Raw genomic sequence first — 21,267 nt, 5'->3', positions numbered from 1 at the left:
CACACTGCAACCTAATCACCTCATAATACAACCACACTACAACCTAATCACCCCCCACACACACTGCAACCCAATCATCCCACAACCACCCCACACTACACCCTAATCACCTCACAACACAACCACACTGCAACCTAATCACCTCACAACACAACCACACTACACTACAACTGAATCACCTCATAACACAACCACCCCACACTACAACCTAAATCACCTCACATCCACCCCACACTACAACCTAAATCACCTCACAACCACCCCCCACTACAACCTAATCACCCCACAACACAACCACCCTACACTGCAACCTAATCACCCCACAACACAACCACCCCCACACTACAACCTAATCACCTCACAACACAACCACCCCACACTACAACCTAATCACCTCACACTACAACCACCCCACACTACAACCTAATCACCTCACAACCACCCCACACTACAACCTAATCACCTCATAACACAACCACACTACAACCTAATCACCTCACAACCACCCTACACTACAACCTAATCACCTCACAACCACCCCACACTACAACCTAATCACCTCACAACCACCCCACACTACAACCTAATCACCTCACAACCACCCTACACTACAACCTAATCACCTCACAACCACCCTACACTACAACCTAATCACCTCACAACCACCCCCACTACAACCTAATCACCTCACAACCACCCCACACTACAACCTAATCACCTCACAACCACCCTACACTACAACCTAATCACCTCACAACCACCCCACACCGCAACCTATTCACCTCACAACCACCCCACACTGCAACCTAATCACCCCACAACCACCCCACACTACAACCTAATCACCTCATAATACAACCACACTACAACCTAATCACCCCCACACACTGCAACCTAATCACCCCCCACACACTGCAACCTAATCACCCCCCACACCACACTGCAACCTAATCACCCCCCACACACTGCAACCTAATCACCTCATAATACAACCACACTACAACCTAATCACCCCCCACACACACTGCAACCCAATCATCCCACAACCACCCCACACTACACCCTAATCACCTCACAACACAACCACACTGCAACCTAATCACCTCACAACACAACCACACTACACTACAACTGAATCACCTCATAACACAACCACCCCACACTACAACCTAATCACCTAACAACCACCCCACAATACAACCTAAATCACCTCACAACCACCCCCCACTACAACCTAATCACCTCACAACACAACCACCCTACACTGCAACCTAATCACCCCACAACACAACCACCCCACACTACAACCCAATCACCTCACAACACAACCACCCTACACTGCAACCTAATCACCCCACAACACAACCACCCCACACTACAACCTAATCACCTCACACTACAACCACCCCACACTACAACCTAATCACCTCACAACCACCCCACACTACAACCTAATCACCTCACAACCACCCCACACTACAACCTAATCATCTCATAACACAACCACCCTACACTACAACCTAATCACCTCACAACCACCCCACACTACAACCTAATCACCTCACAACCACCCCACACTACAACCTAATCACCTCACAACCACCCCACACTACAACCTAATCACCTCACAACCACCCCACGCTACAACCTAATCACCTCACAACCACCCCACACTACAACCTAATCACCTCATAATACAACCACACTACAACCTAATCACCCCCACACACTGCAACCTAATCACCCCCCACACACTGCAACCTAATCACCCCCCACACCACACTGCAACCTAATCACCCCCCACACACTGCAACCTAATCACCTCATAATACAACCACACTACAACCTAATCACCCCCCACACACACTGCAACCCAATCATCCCACAACCACCCCACACTACACCCTAATCACCTCACAACACAACCACACTGCAACCTAATCACCTCACAACACAACCACACTACACTACAACTGAATCACCTCATAACAAAACCACCCCACACTACAACCTAATCACCTAACAACCACCCCACACTACAACCTAAATCACCTCACAACCACCCCCCACTACAACCTAATCACCTCACAACACAACCACCCTACACTGCAACCTAATCACCCCACAACACAACCACCCCACACTACAACCTAATCACCTAACACTACAACCACCCCACACTACAACCTAATCACCTCACAACACAACCACCCTACACTGCAACCTAATCACCCCACAACACAACCACCCCACACTACAACCTAATCACCTCACAACCACCCCACACTACAACCTAATCACCTCATAACACAACCACCCCACACTACAACCTAATCACCTCACAACCACCCCACACTACAACCTAATCACCTCATAACACAACCACCCTACACTGCAACCTAATCACCTCATAACCACCTACACTGCAACCTAATCACCCCACAACACAACCACCCCACACTACAACCTAATCACCTCACACTACAACCACCCCACACTACAACCCAATCACCTCACAACCACCCCACACTACAACCTAATCACCTCACAACCACCCCACACTACAACCTAATCACCTCATAACACAACCACCCTACACTACAACCTAATCACCTCACAACCACCCCACACTACAACCTAATCACCTCACAACCACCCCACACTACAACCTAATCACCTCACAACCACCCCACACTACAACCTAATCACCTCATAACACAACCACCCTACACTACAACCTAATCACCTCACAACCACCCTACACTACAACCTAATCACCTCACAACCACCCCCACTACAACCTAATCACCTCACAACCACCCCACACTACAACCTAATCACCTCACAACCACCCCACACTACAACCTAATCACCTCACAACACAACCACCCTACACTACAACCTAATCACCTCACAACCACCCCACACTACAACCTAATCACCTCACAACCACCCCCCACTACAACCTAATCACCTCACAACCACCCCACACTACAACCTAATCACCTCACAACCACCCCACACTACAACCTAATCACCTCACAACACAACCACCCTACACTACAACCTAATCACCTCACAACCACCCCACACTACAACCTAATCACCTCACAACCACCCTACACTACAACCTAATCACCTCACAACCACCCCACACCGCAACCTATTCACCTCACAACCACCCCACACTACAACCTAATCACCTCATAATACAACCACACTACAACCTAATCACCCCCACACACTGCAACCTAATCACCCCCCACACCACACTGCAACCTAATCACCTCACACTACAACCTAATCACCTCACAACACATCCACCCCACACTAAAACCTAATCACCCCACACTACAACCTAACCTCCTGAGACACCTCACAATCTAATGACCCCGTACTACAACCTAATCTCCCAATACTACAACCTAATCCCCTGAGGTGAGTGTGGGGGAAGGTCACACTCCTGTACTCAGGACCTCTACAATCCATTCTCCTTGCGATTCCCTAGCAACGCTCCTAGCAACCAATCAGATTCCAGCTGTGACTTTCCCAGGACAGGTGTGGAGATGAAAGGAGACACCTGATTGGCTGCTCTGTGCCCCCTGACTATTTCCCCTTCATTCTCTATGAGGTTGGAGATTGTAAGCTCTTGGTACAAGAATCTGGCGCCCCCTGCAGGACGCTCACCATAACCCCCCTTCCCAGAATCCTCCGCGGCAGCCAAAGTGCGGATCTCAGTGCCGTCCAGCCCCCCCGGGTGCCTCCTCCCCCGCTCACCTCGGGAGTACAGGGACTTCGGGGACTCAAGGTCAAGGTCAGCGCTGAGCAGGGAGATGAAGTCGGAGGGCATGGCCGCCCGGGCCAGCAAAGGAGGTACGGAGAGGCGCTTCGGTAAGTCCCGGTCCTTCGCTCCGGTCTGTTCACACTGACAGGAACCGTCGTCACGCCCCCCTACTGCCAATCCACTGCGCCTGCGCGGGGCGGGGCCTGCCCGCTGGCCCAGACCTTTCCAAGTAGAGGGCGGGGCTTATCGGCTTTGACGGGCAGGCGAGGGTTTCCAAGGGCGGTGCTTCGGCGCTAGCTCTGTGGCGACCGTAACTAAGGGGCGGGGCTCAGAGCTGACGGTCAGCTCCGTCCCCTTCCGCCCGCTGAGCGTGACGTTCGTAGTGAGCTCATACGCGCTGACGTTCGCCGTAGGCGGGTTTTATCAATGACAGACAGGCGAAGTCACAAATAGGGCAGCGTTCCAGCGGCTGGTGAAGGAAGGTAATTGGCTGCCCGCAGAACTGTGTGCGCTGAATGGTTGTGGAGAAACAACAGGTGCCTGAGAGAGCAGGTGTGTGAGTGAGTGTGGGAGGCTCAGTGTTGTCACCATAATGTAATTTTTTTCCCACAAACAGAGCTTTCTTTTGGTGGTATGTGATCACCTGTGTGATTTTTATTTTTTGCGCTATAAACAAAAAAAGAAGAGCGACAATTTTATCATTTTAGGCCAATTTGTTTTCTGCTTGGTAAAAAAAAATCCCGATAAGCGTATTTTGATTGGGTTGCGCAAAAGTTATTGCGTCTACTAAGTACGGGAAAGATTTGTCATTTTTATTTATTTTTTACTAGTAATGGCGGCGATCTGCAATTTTTAGCGGGACTGCGACATTGCGGCGGACAGATCGGACACTTTTGGTGGTACCAGTGACGTTACTACACTAATCAGTGCTAAAAATATGCACTGTTACTGTAATAATGACACTGGCATAGAAGGGGTTAACCCAGGGACGATCAAAGGGTTAAATGTTAGCCTAGGGGGTGCTTTCTAACTGTGAGGGGGATGGGCTTGTGAAATCAACACACAGACCTGTGATCCTAAAATAGGAGGAACACAGGAGCTCAGTATTGACTCCTGAGAAAACAATGGTCTGCTGTGTTTACAACAGCAGACTGTTGTTCTCTCTTCACTGGGCATATCAGGACATTATACCCCTCGGATAATATCCCCCTGGACAACATCCCCCCGGATAATATCCCCCCGGAAAACATCCCCCTGGACATAGGGTTAGGATTAGAGGGGGGATATTGTCCTAAAATCTCACTGGGAGCAACTGCGACCACCGGCCCCGTGGATCGGCTTCCCTGCTGGCGAGTGGGCAACCCCACCAGGATCGCTCCCGCCAAGGTCTCAGGTGTGAATGGGGAGCAGGTGTGTTAAATTTGTCGTTATCGCTCTCACTCTCTCATACTGGTCACTGGAAGTTCAACATGGTACCTCATGGCAAAGAACTCTCTGAGGATCTGATAAAAAGAATTGTTGCTCTACATAAAGATGGCCTAGGCTATAAGAAGATTGCCAAGACCCTGAAACTGAGCTGCAGCACGGTGGTCAAGACCATACAGCGGTTTAACAGGACAGGTTCCACTCAGAACAGGCCTCGCCATGGTCGATCAAAGAAGTTGAGTGCACGTGTTTAGCGTCATATCCAGAGGTTGTCTTTGGGAAATAGACGTATGAGTGCTGCCAGCATTGCTGCAGAGGTTGAAGGGGTGGGGGGTCAGCCTGTCAGTGCTCAGACCATACGCCGCACACTGCATCAAATTGCTCTGCATGGCTGTCATCCCAGAAGGAAGCCTCTTCTAAAGAAGATGCACAAGAAAGCCGCAAACAGTTTGCTGAAGACAAGCAGACTAAGAACATGGATTACTGGAACCATCTCCTGTGGTCTGATGAGACCAAGATAAACTTATTTGGTTCAGATGGTTTCAAGCGTGTGTGGCGGCAACCAGGTGAGGAGTGCAAAGACAAGTGTGTCTTCCTACAGTCAAGCATGGTGGTGGGAGTGTCATGGTCTGAGGCTGCATGAGTGCTGCCGGCACTAGGGGGCTACAGTTCATTGAGGGAACCATGAATGCCAACATGTGCTGTGACATACTGAAGCAGAGCATGATCTCCTCCCTTCAGAGACTGGGCAGCAGGGCAGTATTCCAACATAACGACCCCAAACACACCTCCAAGACGACCACTGCCTTGCTAAAGAAGCTGAGGGTAAAGGTGATGGACTGGCCAAGCATGTCTCCAGACCTAAACCCTATTGAGCATCTGTGGGGCATCCTCAAACGGAAGTTGGAGGAGCGCAAGGTCTCTAACATCCACCAGCTCTGTGATGTCATCATGGAGGAGTGGAAGAGGACTCCAGTGACAACCTGTGAAGCTCTGGTGAACTCCATGCCCAAGGCAGTGCTGGAAAATAATGGTGGCCACACAAAATATTGACACTTTGGGCCCAATTTGGACATTGTCACTTAGGGGTGTACTCACTTTTGTTGCCAGTGGTTTAGACATTAATGGCTGTGTGTTGAGTTATTTTGAGGGGACAGCAAATTTACACTGTTATACAAGCTGTACACTCACTACTTTACATTGTAGCAAAGTGTCATTTCTTCAGTGTTGTCACATGAAAAGATAGAATAAAATATTTACAAAAATGTGAGGGGTGTACTCACTTTTGTGAGATACTGTATGTACAGCATAGTAATGATGTCACTGCTACTTTTACAAGATAATATCTAGGTTTGCAAAGGAATTTGATGCACACAAAGTAGATTTTTATTCTGTTATGGCTATTGAAGAATATTTTTGTTGTGCCCGGAGTTCAGCTTTAGGTTATACTTTCACCTTCCAGCTGTTTCCATCCAGGTGCCGTACTGCAGTCACTTCCTGCTTATTTACAGTCCAGCAGAGACTTCAGAGCCGATGCCGGCATTCAGGTAAAATGTAATAAGCTCGTCCTTTCACTTGTGTCATTTATAATTTATGTGCCTGTTGCATCAGATGCAAATTTAATGAATCCTCACAAGCCTGGAAGTGATACGCTATAAGGCCGGGTTCACACTGATGCGGTGTATAGCATTGCATGTCATTTGTACAGGAATCGCACCGGATTCCTGTATACATGACATGCGATTTCAGTGCGGTGCGAATTGAGGCATACATTATGTTTGGCTCGATTTGCACGGGATCCGCACCACAAAGGTGCAGGACCCTTTTATCGGCACTGAAATTGGATCGCACGGGTGTTCAGATCCATTCAATTGGATTTCATCCGATTCCACAGTTCACACTGCGTTCTGTAAACAGATTTGCAAAGAGGGGGGAATTGGGACTTTAACCACTTTACCACCGGAGGATTTTGCTGTCTTCCGTCCAGGCCACTTTTTGCGATTCGGCGCTTTGCGCCTTTAATTGACAATTGCGCGGTCGTGCGACGCCGTACCCAAACGAAATTTACGTCCTTTTTTTCCCACAGGCAAAAATTCAGGTCTGATTTGTACCTGAAATGAAGAACAGGGACACACCAGACCCCTGCTGTGAGCCGCATCTGATGTAAGTGTAAAACTAGCGTCAAAAAGACCCCAAATCTCTCCTTTACCTTTAACCACTTAAGCCCCGGAAGATTTTACCCCCTTCCTGACCAGGGGGTATTTTGCGATTCGGCACTGCGTGACTTTAACGGACAATTGCGTGGTCGTGCGACGCTGTACCTAAACGAATTTGACGTCCTTTTTTTCCCACAAACAGAGCTTTCTTTTGGTGGTATTTGATCACCTGTGCGATTTTTACTTTTTGCGCTATAAACAAAAAAAGAGCATTTATTTTGAAAAAATAACAATATTTTTCACATTTTTTTATATGAAATTCCCCCCCAAAAAAATGTAAAAATCAAATTTTTTTTAAATTTTTGGCCAATTTGTTTTATGCTACCTATGTTTAGTAAAAAAAAATCGCAATAAGCGTATTTTGATTGGTTTGCGCAAAAGTTATTGCGTTTACTAACTAAGGGAAAGATTTCTGTCATTTTTGGTGTTTTTTTTTTAACGCGTAATGGCGGTGATCTGCGATTTTTTTTTTGCGGGACTGCGACATTGCGGCGGACAGATCGGACCCTTGACTGACATTTTTGACACTTTGGGGGTACCAGTGACATTTCTACAGTAATCAGTGCTATAAATATGCACTGTTACTGTAAAAATGACACTGGCAGGGAAGGGGTTAATTTTATTGGAGAGGGAGGGGTTAATGTATGCCTGGTGCTTACTGACGTGTGGGGGGGGGAGGTGACTGAGTGACACAGGGACAGATCGGATGTCCAGCTATGCTGAACACTCCGATCTGTCAGTCCCTGTCACTATGGAGATCCGCCCGCTGTGTTTACACACAGCGGGCGGATCTCCAGACTCGATCCCCGACGATTGGGGCAGAGCAGCGGCAATCGCCGCTGCTCCTCCCCTGGCCCGACTCCCGCTGTGAATGAACACAGCAGGAGCGAGCCTCCGGCGGCGCGCGAGCGCCGCCCACAAGGGGCGGAGTCCAGCGACGTAGGTCTACGTCGCTGGACGGGATCGCGGCACTTTGCCGCAGTAGCCTCCATGTGAGCGGGGCTAAAGTGGTTAAATGAGACGCCTAGTCCAAGCCGACAAGTATCTCCAACCCTGTGAGTCAAATGACCAAGAGAAAAACTGATTTGGGGTTGTCATTAACTTTCACAGCATCCGGACCGCCCGCCGCACATTTACTACAGCAGGCTGGCCCTCCTGCGCGAACCGACGTAGCCCTACGTCGGTGGTGTGCTGATGGATGAGCACGCGCCGCCGCCGGCGCACTCCTGCCCCCACTAGGCAGCGGAGATGCCAATACACGGGACCGACGGCCACCAGGCACCCACGATCGCTCCCCGCTGAGAGAGGAGGACGGTCAGCTGTTGTAAACACAGCAGACCATTGTTCTCTCTGGAATGATCACAGAGCGCCTCTGATCCTTCTGTAAAGGATCACAGGTCTCTATGGTCATTTTCACAAGTCCATCCCCCCATACAGTTAGTAATCACTCCCCTAGGCTCACATTTAACCTTCTGATCACCCACTAGGTTAACCCTTTCCCTGCCAGTGTCATTATTACAGTAACAGTGCATATTTTTAGCACTGATTACTATAGTAATGTTACTGGTCCCCCCCCAAAAAGTGTCATAAATGTCAGTTAGGGGTCCGATCTGTCCGCCGCAATGTCTCAGTCCCGCTAAAAATCGCTGATCGCAGCCATTACTAGTAAAAAAGATTAATAAATAAATAAAAATGAAATAAATCTTTCTCCTAGTTTGTAGATTTGATAACTTTTTCGCAAACCAACCGATATACATTTATTGGGATTTTTCTTTACCAAAAATATGTAGCAGAATAAAAATTGGCCTAAAATGATGAAAAAATTTGTGTTTACAACAGCAGGCCGCTGTTCTGTCTCCACGGGGAGAGATTGCAGGTGCCCGACGGCAACCGCAGCCACCCGACCCGCAGATCAGCCTCCCCTCGATTGCTCCCGCAAAGCGACATACGGGTTAGTTGTTTCGTGGGAACCTGCCGACCTGCCCCTGTATATCTGCGTGCGCTTGTGGAATGTTGATAAAGAACAGTACTTAAAAATCTCCATAGGCGGCGTCAATCTACATTTGCGTTCACCTCTGCGTGCAAGCATGGAGGGATGGGGGGCGCTTTAACCACTTGCCGACCGCCGCAAGTACATATACGGTCAGCCCTGGCCAGGCAAAGTGACGTATATATACGTCACTAGCCTGTCACCAGCTTGTGAGCCAATAGCGGGCGAGGGCTGAGGCGCGCGCCCGCCCGGCTCGTTCCCTAACGGGTCCGCTGTCCGCCGGTCACTCACGATCGTCGGTGGAGAGGGAGAAAGGCAGGCAGCTAATGTAAACAAGCCGCCTGTCATTCTCCCCTGTGTAGGAATAGTGATCATACCGTTCTACTATGTAGGACCGTTGATCTCTGTTTTTACAGTAGTAGCCATGTCCAATCACAGTTAGAAACACGCCCCTAGGACACACTTAACCCCTCCCTCTCCAATACAGTTAACCCCTTCCCTCCCAGTGTCATTTTTACAGTAATAGTGCATATGTATAGCACTGATTACTGCAGTAATGTCACTGGTAACCCCAAAAGTGTCAAAAATGTCAGTCAAGGGTTTGATCTGTCCGCCGCAATGTCGCAGTCCCGCCAAAAAAAATCGCAGATCGCCGCCATTACTCGTTAAAAAAAAAAAACACCAAAAATGACAAAAATCTTTCCCTTTGTTAGTAAACATGATAACTTTAGCACAAACCAATCAAAATACGCTTTTTCTAATTTTTTTTTTTTTACCAAACATAGGTAGCATAAAACAAATTGGCCGAAATGTTAAAAAATTTTGATTTTTAAATTTTTTTGGGGGGGGAATTTCATATAAAAAAATGTGAAAAATATTGTTATTTTTGCAAAATTGACGCTCTTTTTTTGTTTATAGCGCGTGATCAAAAAATCGCACAGGTGATCAAATACCACCAAAAGAAAGCTCTGTTTGTGGGAAAAAAAGGACGTCAAATTCATTTAGGTACAGCGTCGCACGACCGCACAATTGTCCGTTAAAGTCATGCAGTAAAAAATCGCAAAAAACCCCCTGGTCAGGAAGGGGGTAAAAATGTTCCGGGGCTTAAGTGGTTAATTCTTTTTTTTTTTCTTATTTATTTTACTTTTTATTTTTACACTGTCCCTTTAATTTTTTTGTAATCACTTTTATTCCTATTACAAGGAATGTAAACATCCCCTTGTAATAGAAATAAGCAGGACAGGTCCTCTTTAGGCTGGGTTCACATTAGTTTGAATTGGATGAGGGGTTGCCGCATCCAATTTGCATGACAGGAGAGTGTGCCTGGCTTTCAGTGGAGCCGGTTCACACGTGGCTGCATAGTGGATTGCACAGGGGTCCTGTGCGACTTTTTTTTTAGGTAAGTTTATTAGTGTTTTGAAAAATAATTAAAAAACAACGCACAGCATACCATAGTACAGGAGGTCCCCGAGTTACAAACAGGGACTGTAGGTTGGTTCTTAACCGCTTGCCGACCGCCGCACGACTATTTACTGCGGCGGTCAGCCCCTCAGAGGCAGAGCGATTTAGTACTACGTCGCTAGCCTGTGAGGGTCTAGGGAGCAAGCGCGCGCCCCCGCGCGGTCACGGACCCTCCCGCGCGTGTGACCGGCGGACCCAATGTCCGCCGGTCACTCGGCGATCGTCGGTGCAGAGGGAGAAAGGCAGGCGGCTGATGTAAACAAGCCGCCTGTCATTCTCCACTGTGTAGGAACAGTGATCATACGGTTCTACTATGTAGGATCGTTGATCACTGTTCCTACACCTCAAGCCACAGCCAATCACAGTAGAAAGCACGCCCCTAGGGACACACATAACCCCTCCCTCTCAAAAAAAAAGTTAACCCCTTCACTGCCAGTGTAATTTTACAGTAACAGTACATATGTATAGCACTGATTACTGCAGTAATGTCACTGGTAACCCCAAAAGTGTCAAAAATGTCAGTCAAGGGTCCGATCTGTCCGCCGCAATGTCGCAGTACTGCAAAAAAATTGCAGCTCGCCTCCATTACGCGTTAAAAAAAAAAAACAACAAAAATGACAGAAATCTTTCCCTTTGTTAGTAAACGAGATAACCAATCAAAATACGCTTTTTGCGATTTTTTTTTTTTACCAAACATATGTAGCATAAAACAAATTGGCCGAAAATGTTTAAAAAATTTTGATTTTTACATTTTTTTGGGGGAATTTCATATAAAAAAATGTGAAAAATATTGTTATTTTTGCAAAATTGACGCTTTTTTTTGTTTATAGCGCGTGATCAAAAAATCGCACAGGTGATCAAATACCACCAAAAGAAAGCTCTGTTTGTGGGGAAAAAAAGGACGTCAAATTCGTTTATACAGGTAGAGCGTCGCACGACTGCGCAATTGTCCATTAAAGTCACGCAGTGCCGAATCGCAAAAAAAAACCCTGGGTAAAATCTTCCGGGGCTTAAGTGGTTAAGTTGAATTTGTATGTGCAGTAAGTGGGAACAGGTACATTTTGTAAGTGTAGCTCCAGCCAAAAGAATAATTTTTAAGTTTTTTGGATAGCATAGGGAAGGGGTAACACCCCTGTAACGTTTGTTTTGCTGTTTGTACCCCTGTCCAGAAGATTTCACCTCACTTTCTGTCCCTATGACAACTGGATTTTGAAAAATTTGGGTTGTTGTGGATCGAGGATTAGTGATAAAGTTTCAGTGGAGACACATTTTTTCCCATGAGAATTCTTACAGGAGTTAATTTCCCTTCCTAGGGGGAGATTTCTCCTCACTTCCTGTTGTCTCCCTCCGTTTGTAAGTCAGATGTTTGTAACTCGGGGACCGCCTGTAATGTAGATATTATAAGGTGTACCGGTACAGCAAATCATTCGATATAAGGATATTCATATACAGTTTTGTTTATTTGCTTTTGTTTATTATACATAAATGAACAAAACAAAAAGTCAACCCATAACCAGCTGGTGATTTTATTCTCTTGTCCTGTGCATCTTTGGCTCTGTTTCAGGTCCGAATTCAGGCAAAAATTCAGGTCTGATTCGTACCTGAAATGAAGAACAGGGACACACCAGACCCCTGCTGTGAGCCGTATCTGATGTAAGTGTAAAACTAGCATCAAAAAGACCCCAAATCTATCCTTTACCTTTAACCACTTAAGCCCCGGAAGATTTTACCCCCTTCCTGACCAGGGGGTATTTTGCGATTCGGCACTGCGTGACTTTAACGGACAATTGCGCGGTCGTGCGACGCTGTACCTAAACGAATTTGACGTCCTTTTTTTCCCACAAACAGAGCTTTCTTTTGGTGGTATTTGATCACCTGTGCGATTTTTTTGATCACGCGCTATAAACAAAAAAAGAGCGTCAATTTTGCAAAAATAACAATATTTTTCAAAAATTTTTATATGAAATTCCCCCCAAAAAAAAATGTAAAAATCTAAATTTTTTAACATTTTCGGCCAATTTGTTTTATGCTACATATGTTTGGTAAAAAAAATCGCAAAAAGCGTATTTTGATTGGTTTGCGCAAAAGTTATCGCGTTTACTAACAAAGGGAAAGATTTTTGTCATTTTTGTTGTTTTTTTTTAAACGCGTAATGGCGGCGATCTGCGTTTTTTTTTTTTTTTGCAGTACTGCGACATTGCAGCGGACAGATCGGACCCTTGACTGACATTTTTGACACTTTTGGGGTTACCAGTGACATTACTGCAGTAAGCAGTGCTATACATATGCACTGTTACTGCAAAATTACACTGGTAGTGAAGGGGTTAACTTTATTTGAGAGGGAGGGGCTGTGTGTGTCCCTAGGGGCGTGATTCTAACTGTGATTGGCTGTCTGTTGAGCTGTAGAAACAGTGATCAAAACGTGTGATCACAGTTTCTACACAGGGAGAGAATGACAGGCAGCTTGTTTACACAAGCTGCCTGACTTTCTCCCTCTGCAGCGGCGATCGCAGAGTGACCGGCGGACATCGGGTCCACCGGTCACACGCGCGGGGGGGTCCGTGACCACAGGGGAGCGGGAGCGCGCCTCCGGCGGCGCGCGCTCGCTCACTAGACCCTCACAGGCTAGCGACGTAGACCTACGTCACTTTGCCTATGAGGGGCTGACTGCCGACGTAGATAGTCGTGCGGCAGTCAGCAAGTAGTTAAAAAAAAAAAAATTTGATCTTTTGCTTAACCACTTGCCGTCTGCGTACGGTAATGGTACTGCAGCAAAGTGGCTCGTTATCGTCTGACGATGTAGATCTATGTCATCAGACACTCCCCTTTCTCTGCGGCGCGCGCGCGCCACCGGAGGCTCGCTCCCGCTGTATTCAGTCACAGCGGGAGTCGGACCAGGGGAGGAGCAGCGGCGATCGCCGCTGCTCTTCCCCGATCGTCGGGGATCTAGTGCGGATCTCCCAAGTGACAGGCAGGGTCAGGTTGCAGGGTTCAGCATAGTTGAACCCTCGATCTGTCCCTGTGTCACTCAGTCACCTCCCCCCCCCCCCCCCACACGTCAGTAAGCACCAGGCATACATTAACTCCTCCCTCTCCAATAAAATTAACCCCTTCCCTGCCAGTGTCATTTTTACAGTAACAGTGCATATATATAGCACTGATTACTGCAGTAATGTCACTGGTAACCCCAAAAGTGTCAAAAATGTCAGTCAAGGGTCCGATCTGTCCGCCACAATGTCGCAGTCCCGCAAAAAAAATCACAGATCGCCGCCATTACTCGTTAAAAAAAAAACCACCAAAAATGACAGAAATCTTTCCCTTTGTTAGTAAACGCAATAACTTTTGCGCAAACCAATCAAAATACGCTTATTGCGATTGTTTTTTACCAAACAGGTAGCAGAAAACAAATTGGCCAAAAATTTAAAAAAATTTTGATTTTTACATTTTTTTGGGGGGAATTTCATATAAAAAAATGTGAAAAATATTGTTGTTTTTTTCAAAATTTACACTCTTTTCTTGTTTATAGCGCAAAAAGTAAAAATCGCACAGGTGATCAAATACCACCAAAAGAAAGCTCTGTTTGTGGGAAAAAAAGGATGTAAATTTCGTTTAGGTATGGCGTCGCACGACCGCGCAATTGTCAGTTAAATTCGCACAGCGCCGAATCGCAAAAAGTGGCCCAGACGTGAGACAGCAAAATCCTCTGGTGGTAAAGTGGTTAAAAAAAAATAAATTGTTTTCTTCCACCCTGGACCGTGACATCATGACATCACTCAAGTCATCAGAGATGATCTAGTCTTTTATCACCTTTGTGACCAGTCGGCAGCACCGTCGGATCGTCTCTCGGGCGCGCTGGTAAAAACGGTAAGCCCGAGAAAACGCTTTCATGAGAAACTCGGCCGCCAGCTAAAAAAAAAAATAAAATACTGGGGGTTATAGCTGATATCTCCATAACCCCGGTATATATATGTATTTGCGGTCGGCAAGTGGTTAATAAACAAAATTTAAAAAAAAAACAAAGCTTTATTAACACTTTAAGCTGGCCACAAATGGATAGCATTTCAAACGAGACTTCTTAGGAAAATTAGTACGAGAATTCTCAGAACATTAATTTGTCGTTCAAATTATTTTATTTTCTTTTAACCGGTTCCGGAGTGCCCACCGCATATTTACTGCGGCAGACTGGCCCTCCTGCGCGAAACGACGTAGACCTACGTCGGTCGCACGCCTGCAGCTAGGGGGCGAGCGCAGCGGGGACTCCGATGCACGGGGCAGGCGGCTCCGATTGCCGCCTGACACCCGCGATCGCTCCCCGCTGAGAGAGAAGGACGGTCGGCTGTTGTAAACACAGCTGACCGTTCTTCTCTCTGGAATGATCACAGAGCGCCTGTAAACCTTCTATATAGGATCACAGGTCTCTATGATCATTTCACAAGCCACGCCCCCCAACAGTTAGAATCACTCCCCTAGGCTCACAATTAACCCTTTGATCACCCACAGTGTTAACCCCTTCCCTGCCAGTGTCATTAATACAGTAACAGTGCATATTTATAGCACTGATTACTGTAGTAATATAAGCAGAATAAAAGAAAAGGCGCCTCTCAGTGAGACAAGTGTAACAGATTTAATGACCCACATTAAAAACTTACATGAAGGCAGAGATAGATTGTCATGGCCTGGCGTCCTTGCTGATCCAAGGTGTACTCATCCTCAGTGCTGCCAGCAGCCTGACCAATCAGGGAACTAGATCAGAGCGAGGCTGCAGTGAACCGCATACCTCACAGGGAGACCGTACGGCCGTGTTGACATGGGATGGGCAGTGACCAGTTTTGGAGCATGCGCACAACAGCTCCTTCTTCAGACCAATCACTGTAGTAATGTCACTGGTCCCCCCAAAAGTGTCAAAAATGTCAGTTAGAGGTCCGATCTGTCCGCCGCAATGTCGCAGTTCCTCTAAAAATCACAGATCGCCGCCATTACTAGTAAAAAAAAAAAAACTAATAAAAATGACATAAATCTTTCCAAACCAATCAAAATGTTTTACCAAAAATAGGTCCGATGAGTTGGATGCCACTGGCTAGTGATGTTGCAGGCTAAGGAAAGGTCCATCCAGACCTAAAGCATACTGCAAAACTTATTAAGCCCTGTGGGCGGAGGCCATGATTAAGCCCCGAGGGCAGGGCGAAACATGTTGCAGTTGTGGTCCGGATGAATTGAGCTGAGGCTGCTTTTACCTGCTAATTACTCAGGCCGAGTGAGGTGTGTGGTATTTGAGCTATCTATGGGCTGTTTGTCCATTTCATAGTTGGTAAGGTTAAATGAAGACACTAGTCCATCCAGTTCAACCTGTGTGGGTGTGTGTTTATGTCGATAATCATTTCCCATATTCCTGTACAGTATATAGTGTTTGCTAAGATGCATGTCCAAGAGTCTTTTAACCTCCCTGGCGGTCTGATTATGTTAGGATTTCTGTGCTTAAAGCGGTACATTGTTTTGCAGGGAAATCTGTTGTTTTATATTTTAAAACTCGCCATCCCCTGCGATCCCCCGCTGTCCTCCAGCCATCCTCCCGCTGTCCTCCTGCTGTGTGCTTGGCCGATGCCGGCACCTGTCTTCCGGTTCTCTTCCCTGTGAGTGTTGCGATGCAGAGGGGTGCATAGTTGCCAACATTTGAAAAAAATTTCCAGGGACACTTTGCAGCACAGCTATCAATTACTTACCACACCCACTTCCCCAAAGCTCCACCCACTCTGCATAATTAATTTCCGCCTACTTATCAGATTATAGGGTCTACTTCATAAAGAGAGAATTACAGGAATTTGAAAAGGGAATTGAAAACTTGAGGCCAAAGTAGCAGAGTTGGAATAATTCTCCCATTCAGCTGCACTACTTCTGCCTAAAGTTTAAAATTCTCATCACAATTCCCTGCAATTCTAAAGTGTAAGCTTGTCGGAAGGTGCTCTGCCTCCCCCTGCTGGCGGATTTCGGAAAGTGCACCATGCTGACACCCTGCCTCCGGTGACACGTTAAATTTGCTACAGGCGGGAAGAGTGAGCGGGCACAGAGAGAGAGACAACCTGCTGCCAGAACTACAACACATAGCTGGGGTGAGAGCGACACTGTGTGGAACAAAATTTAAAAAAAAAAAAATATATATATATTTTTTTTTTTTTATGATTTACATTGTCCCTGATTAACAGGGACAATGTAAATTACCCGGGACAGGCTCCTATTTGCCGGGATTGTCCCGGGAAAAACGGGACAGTTGGCAGGTATGGGGGTGGAACCAGCTGCAAATTCAAAAATGTAAATACACAAATGAGATGATACAAAGCTGTGATCCTAATGGATTACACTGTTTCATGCCATTTCACCACAGGATTTCACCTGGTGACTTTTCCAGTGCCCTGCCTGTGCTTTTCCAGTTCTTTGTGCCTGGAAAATAGAGAATGGCCATGGCATCATGTTGTCTGATGAGACCAAGATAAACGTATTTGGTTCAGATGGTGTCAAGTGTGTGTGGCGGCAACCATGTGAGGACAAAGACAAGTGTGTCTTGCCTACAGTCAAGCATGGCGGTGGGAGTGTCATGGTCTGGGGCTGCAGGAGTGTTGCCAGCACTGGGGAGCTACAGTTCATTGAGGGAACCATGAATGCCAACATGTACTGTGACATACTGAAGCAGAACATGATCCCCTCCTTTCGGAGACTGGGCTGCAGGGCAGTATTCCAACATAACGACCCCAAACACACCTCCAAGACGACCACTGCCTTGCTAAAGAAGCTGAGGGTAAAGGTGATGGATTGGCCAAGCATTTCTCCAGACCTAAGCCCTATTAAACATCTGTGGGGCATCCTCAAACAGAAGTGGAGGAGCGCAAGGTCTCTATCATCCACCAGCTCTGTGATGTCATCATGGAGGAGTGGAAGAGGACAGTCCAGTGGCAACCTGTGAAGCTCTGGTGAACTCCATGCCCAAGAGGGTTAAGGCAGTGCTGGAAAATAATGGTGGCCACACAAAATATTGTCACTTTGGACCCAATTTGGACATTGTCACTTAGGGGTGTACTCACTTTTGTTGCCAGCAGTTTAGACATTAATGGCTGTGTGTTGAGTTATTTTGAGGGGACAGCAAATTTACACGGTTATACAAGCTGTACACTCACTACTTTACATTGTAGCAAAGTGTCATTTCTTCAGTGTTGTCACATGAAAAGATAGAATAAAATATTTACAAAAATGTGGGGGGTGTACTTACTTTTGTGAGACACTGTAGATATGAATCTAGCCTTTGGCAGGAGCTTGTGCAACCCCAAGTTGGACAGTTTGTCACAATGCTGAATGAGATTGCTTGGTGGGTCTGCGCAGAAACAGGCTCAGAAACTACACAGTCCAGATGGCCAGAATGCTGGAAAATGTATCCGTTGTGACGCTGAAAACCCCTATGAGGGTAACATTTGGACTTAGGAAGCCCTGAAAAGTACTTCAACTGGCTGGACTTAAGTTCACGAAAGGCGCTACACTTGAGTAAAATTCCACAATACGTAATTACAAACCATACTATAAATATTTTTTACAAATTTATATTGGCTCGATCACTATCGAACACAAATTTTAGAAAGATTGTAACTTTCCTTTGAAAAAAATAAAAACGAGATTCAGACGGCTATCAGTTGTGTGCTTCTCTATCAATTTATCTTTAAAGATTTGGTGTTAGGTTTCTACTGGGAAGACGTCAGCAGTTTCAATCACAAGTCTTGTCAAGATCGAAGGTAACAGTGCGTCATCACAGTGGCCTAAGTGTGAGGGACTACCGTCAACTACATTACTGAATGAGACCAAGGGGCAGAGCTACGAGGCAAGCCCTCACCCTCTGAAACCGGGATGCATCTATTGCCTATTTGACTAATTGCTGATAATTATCGAGCTCTTACCTAATAATATCAACCAGTTTAGCCAGTTTTCTGATACTGTAAACAAAAGTCATTGCCCTTGCAGAGACCTTATGACCTTCGCAATCAAAGATTTCAACAGAAGTAGGCATCAACCATAGCAATCAACCATTTAGATGGACAGCCTCTCTTTTGAACCCAGTTCCTCTCAACAACTATCCCGCTTCTAGGTCTGAAGCATAGATCTCTAGAAACAGGTTCTGTAGCTGATGAAAATCTTATCCAGATTTAAATTATTATGTGCTAATTTTCAAACATTATCATAGAGGAAAAGTTGTAATGTTGCCTCCAGCAGCCGGTTAGATACTTGTGCCTCCTACTAATTCCCAACTCCAACAACCCCAAACACAACAGAAAGCTTACCAGTGGCGGATGGTGCTCCATGGGCCAGGGGGGTGGGCGTTCCACACCATACCCCCCCCTCCCCCGGACCACACCAGCCCGCACACCCGTCGCCGGCTCACTCACCCCTCACCCTGGACATGTGGACAGGCAGCAGCAGCGGCGGCTTCCCCCCTCAGTATTCTGCATCTCCTCCCTCCTCCTCCTTGGCTGATGGCATGGCTTCTCCTTTCGGCCCATCGGGAAACGGGTCTCTGGAAGAGGAGGATCAATGTGACAATAGTGAATATTCATTCGCTATTGTCACACAACTGGGTGGGCTCAGGGCACAGTGCTCTGCGCCCCGAGCCCACCCTTTTTTTGAAGCCTATTAGAGCCTCTGGCTCTAATCACGTGCTTCAAAAAATAAAAAGCCCCATTGGAATCCATGCGTCCGGCGCCCTGCATGTAGATTAGGGGGCCAGATGCATGGATAGGGAGGGCAGCGCCCCAGCACCCCCAATTCACCAGCCGCCACTGAAGCTTACTGGACGATTGGATGCTCTTCTTCACCAAAGGAAAGCTGTGTGGCATTTCCACCACTGCACAGTTTTAACCAACTACCAAACCGCTCACAGCAGTGTTAGTTTTAACGTAAAATTTCAATTTAGTTTTAGTTATAGACTTTTGACTAAAATTCTATTTTAGTTTTAGTCGTATTTTAATCATCAGAATTGTTTTGGTTTTAGTCATATTTTAGTCGACTAAAATCTCCAGTACATTTTAGTTGACTAAAATCATTATATACTCTGGGAGTAATAATATTTAGCCGTTGTGATATAAGTGTTAATTTTGACGTCAAATTTAAATTTAAATTTAGTCATAGTCTCTTGGCTAAAATGCCATTTTAATTTTAGTCATATTTTAGTCATCTGAATTGTTTTAGTTATACTTTAGTTGACTAAAACAGTGTTAATTTTGTCTATGACATTAACACTGGCTCACAGTAAATATACTGCGAGCAGGCACCAGGTACAGGTACAGCCACGTACAGGTACGTTACTGTCAGGGTGCCAGGAAACCAGACCACACGAAGATGCAAGTAAAATAAAGAGATTTATTTATGCAACAATAATAATGGCACAGCAAGAGAGAGGAGCAAAATCAAGAACAGCCGGGGTCAAGTTCGGAAGCGGGTAGCCATCCAAGCCGGGATCGAGTCCAGGAACAGGTAGTCATCCGAACCGAGATAGAGTCCAGGAGCGAGTAGTCTGCCGAAGCTGGGTCGTTGTCTGATGCGGGGTCGTCTGATGATGCGGAATCCAGAGCCAGGAAGGCAAGTCAGCCAAGCCAAGTCATGCACGGAGAAACCACAGAGACCAGAGGACTGCTAGCAGTGATGACCCTTGGAGCACAAATGCAAGGGCAAGGTCTGAAAGCCATCAGGTGATATATAAGTCAGGTGTGCAACATCATCACTGAGCGACGCCTAGGCAGCAGACAAGTGATGATGCAAACAGAGTTTATAAGAGACAGCAGTCTGCACATGTCCAAGGCGGCTGCCAACAGGAAGGCAAAGTAAGACCTTGACAGTTACAGGCCTCCTTCTGGGTTTGGGGGCGTGCATAAGCTGCCAGCCCATGCTGTGTCCAATCACATGATTTCATCTGAAACCTGCTGATCGGCTGTGTCCAATCACACACAGAGTTCTGTGTTTACAAATACACAGAACTCTGTGTACATTGGAACAGCGACCTGGCTGTTCTCTCTGAAGTGCGGGGAGAAAAAAACATTTGATTATTAAAGCGGAGTTCCGGCCTCGGGGGTCAAATTTAGATAAAAATAGTCAGGGCTAGTATATTCCATAATGCATCGCCTCTGAACTGTCCCGGGTCACACTTACCTGTAAGAAGAAATACTTACCTTGAAAAGTTCTTCTCCAGCGCTGCCATCTCAGGTGTGGGCAGCTGAAGCCAGCGCGTCCTCTTCTGCGTCCTCTTCGGTGACGTCGGAGTCCCACAATGCCCTGCACCGGCCCTGCTCGTCACTTCCGGTGCAAGCGCGGCATCTCTGCACAGCTTCTGGGCATGCCCAGAAGCTGTTTAGCAGTGAATGCCG

The 21,267-nt window shown here is 46.6% G+C and overlaps 1 protein-coding gene across 3 annotated transcripts in view; it reads right to left on the bottom strand.

The window, feature by feature from the left end:
- NFAT5 (nuclear factor of activated T cells 5) overlaps window positions 1-21,267 on the bottom strand; it is a 195,272-nt gene that overhangs the window by 160,797 nt on the left and 13,208 nt on the right. Inside the window, exon 1 of one of the 3 annotated variants that reach the window (XM_082270027.1) lies at window positions 3,778-3,954. The exons of the other annotated variants lie outside the window; for them this stretch is intronic. Coding sequence (XP_082126153.1) covers window positions 3,778-3,850 — 73 coding nt within the window. The 5' untranslated portion in view covers window positions 3,851-3,954. Of the gene's footprint in view, window positions 1-3,777; window positions 3,955-21,267 lie in introns of those variants that run through there. 3 annotated transcript variants of the gene reach the window in all.

Source organism: Pelophylax lessonae, assembly GCF_965119305.1.
Source record: "Pelophylax lessonae genome assembly, chromosome: 10".
NCBI classification, from domain to species: Eukaryota; Metazoa; Chordata; class Amphibia; order Anura; family Ranidae; genus Pelophylax; species Pelophylax lessonae.
Note: the sequence above shows the minus strand (reverse complement) of the source record. Positions and strands in the feature narration are given on the sequence as shown.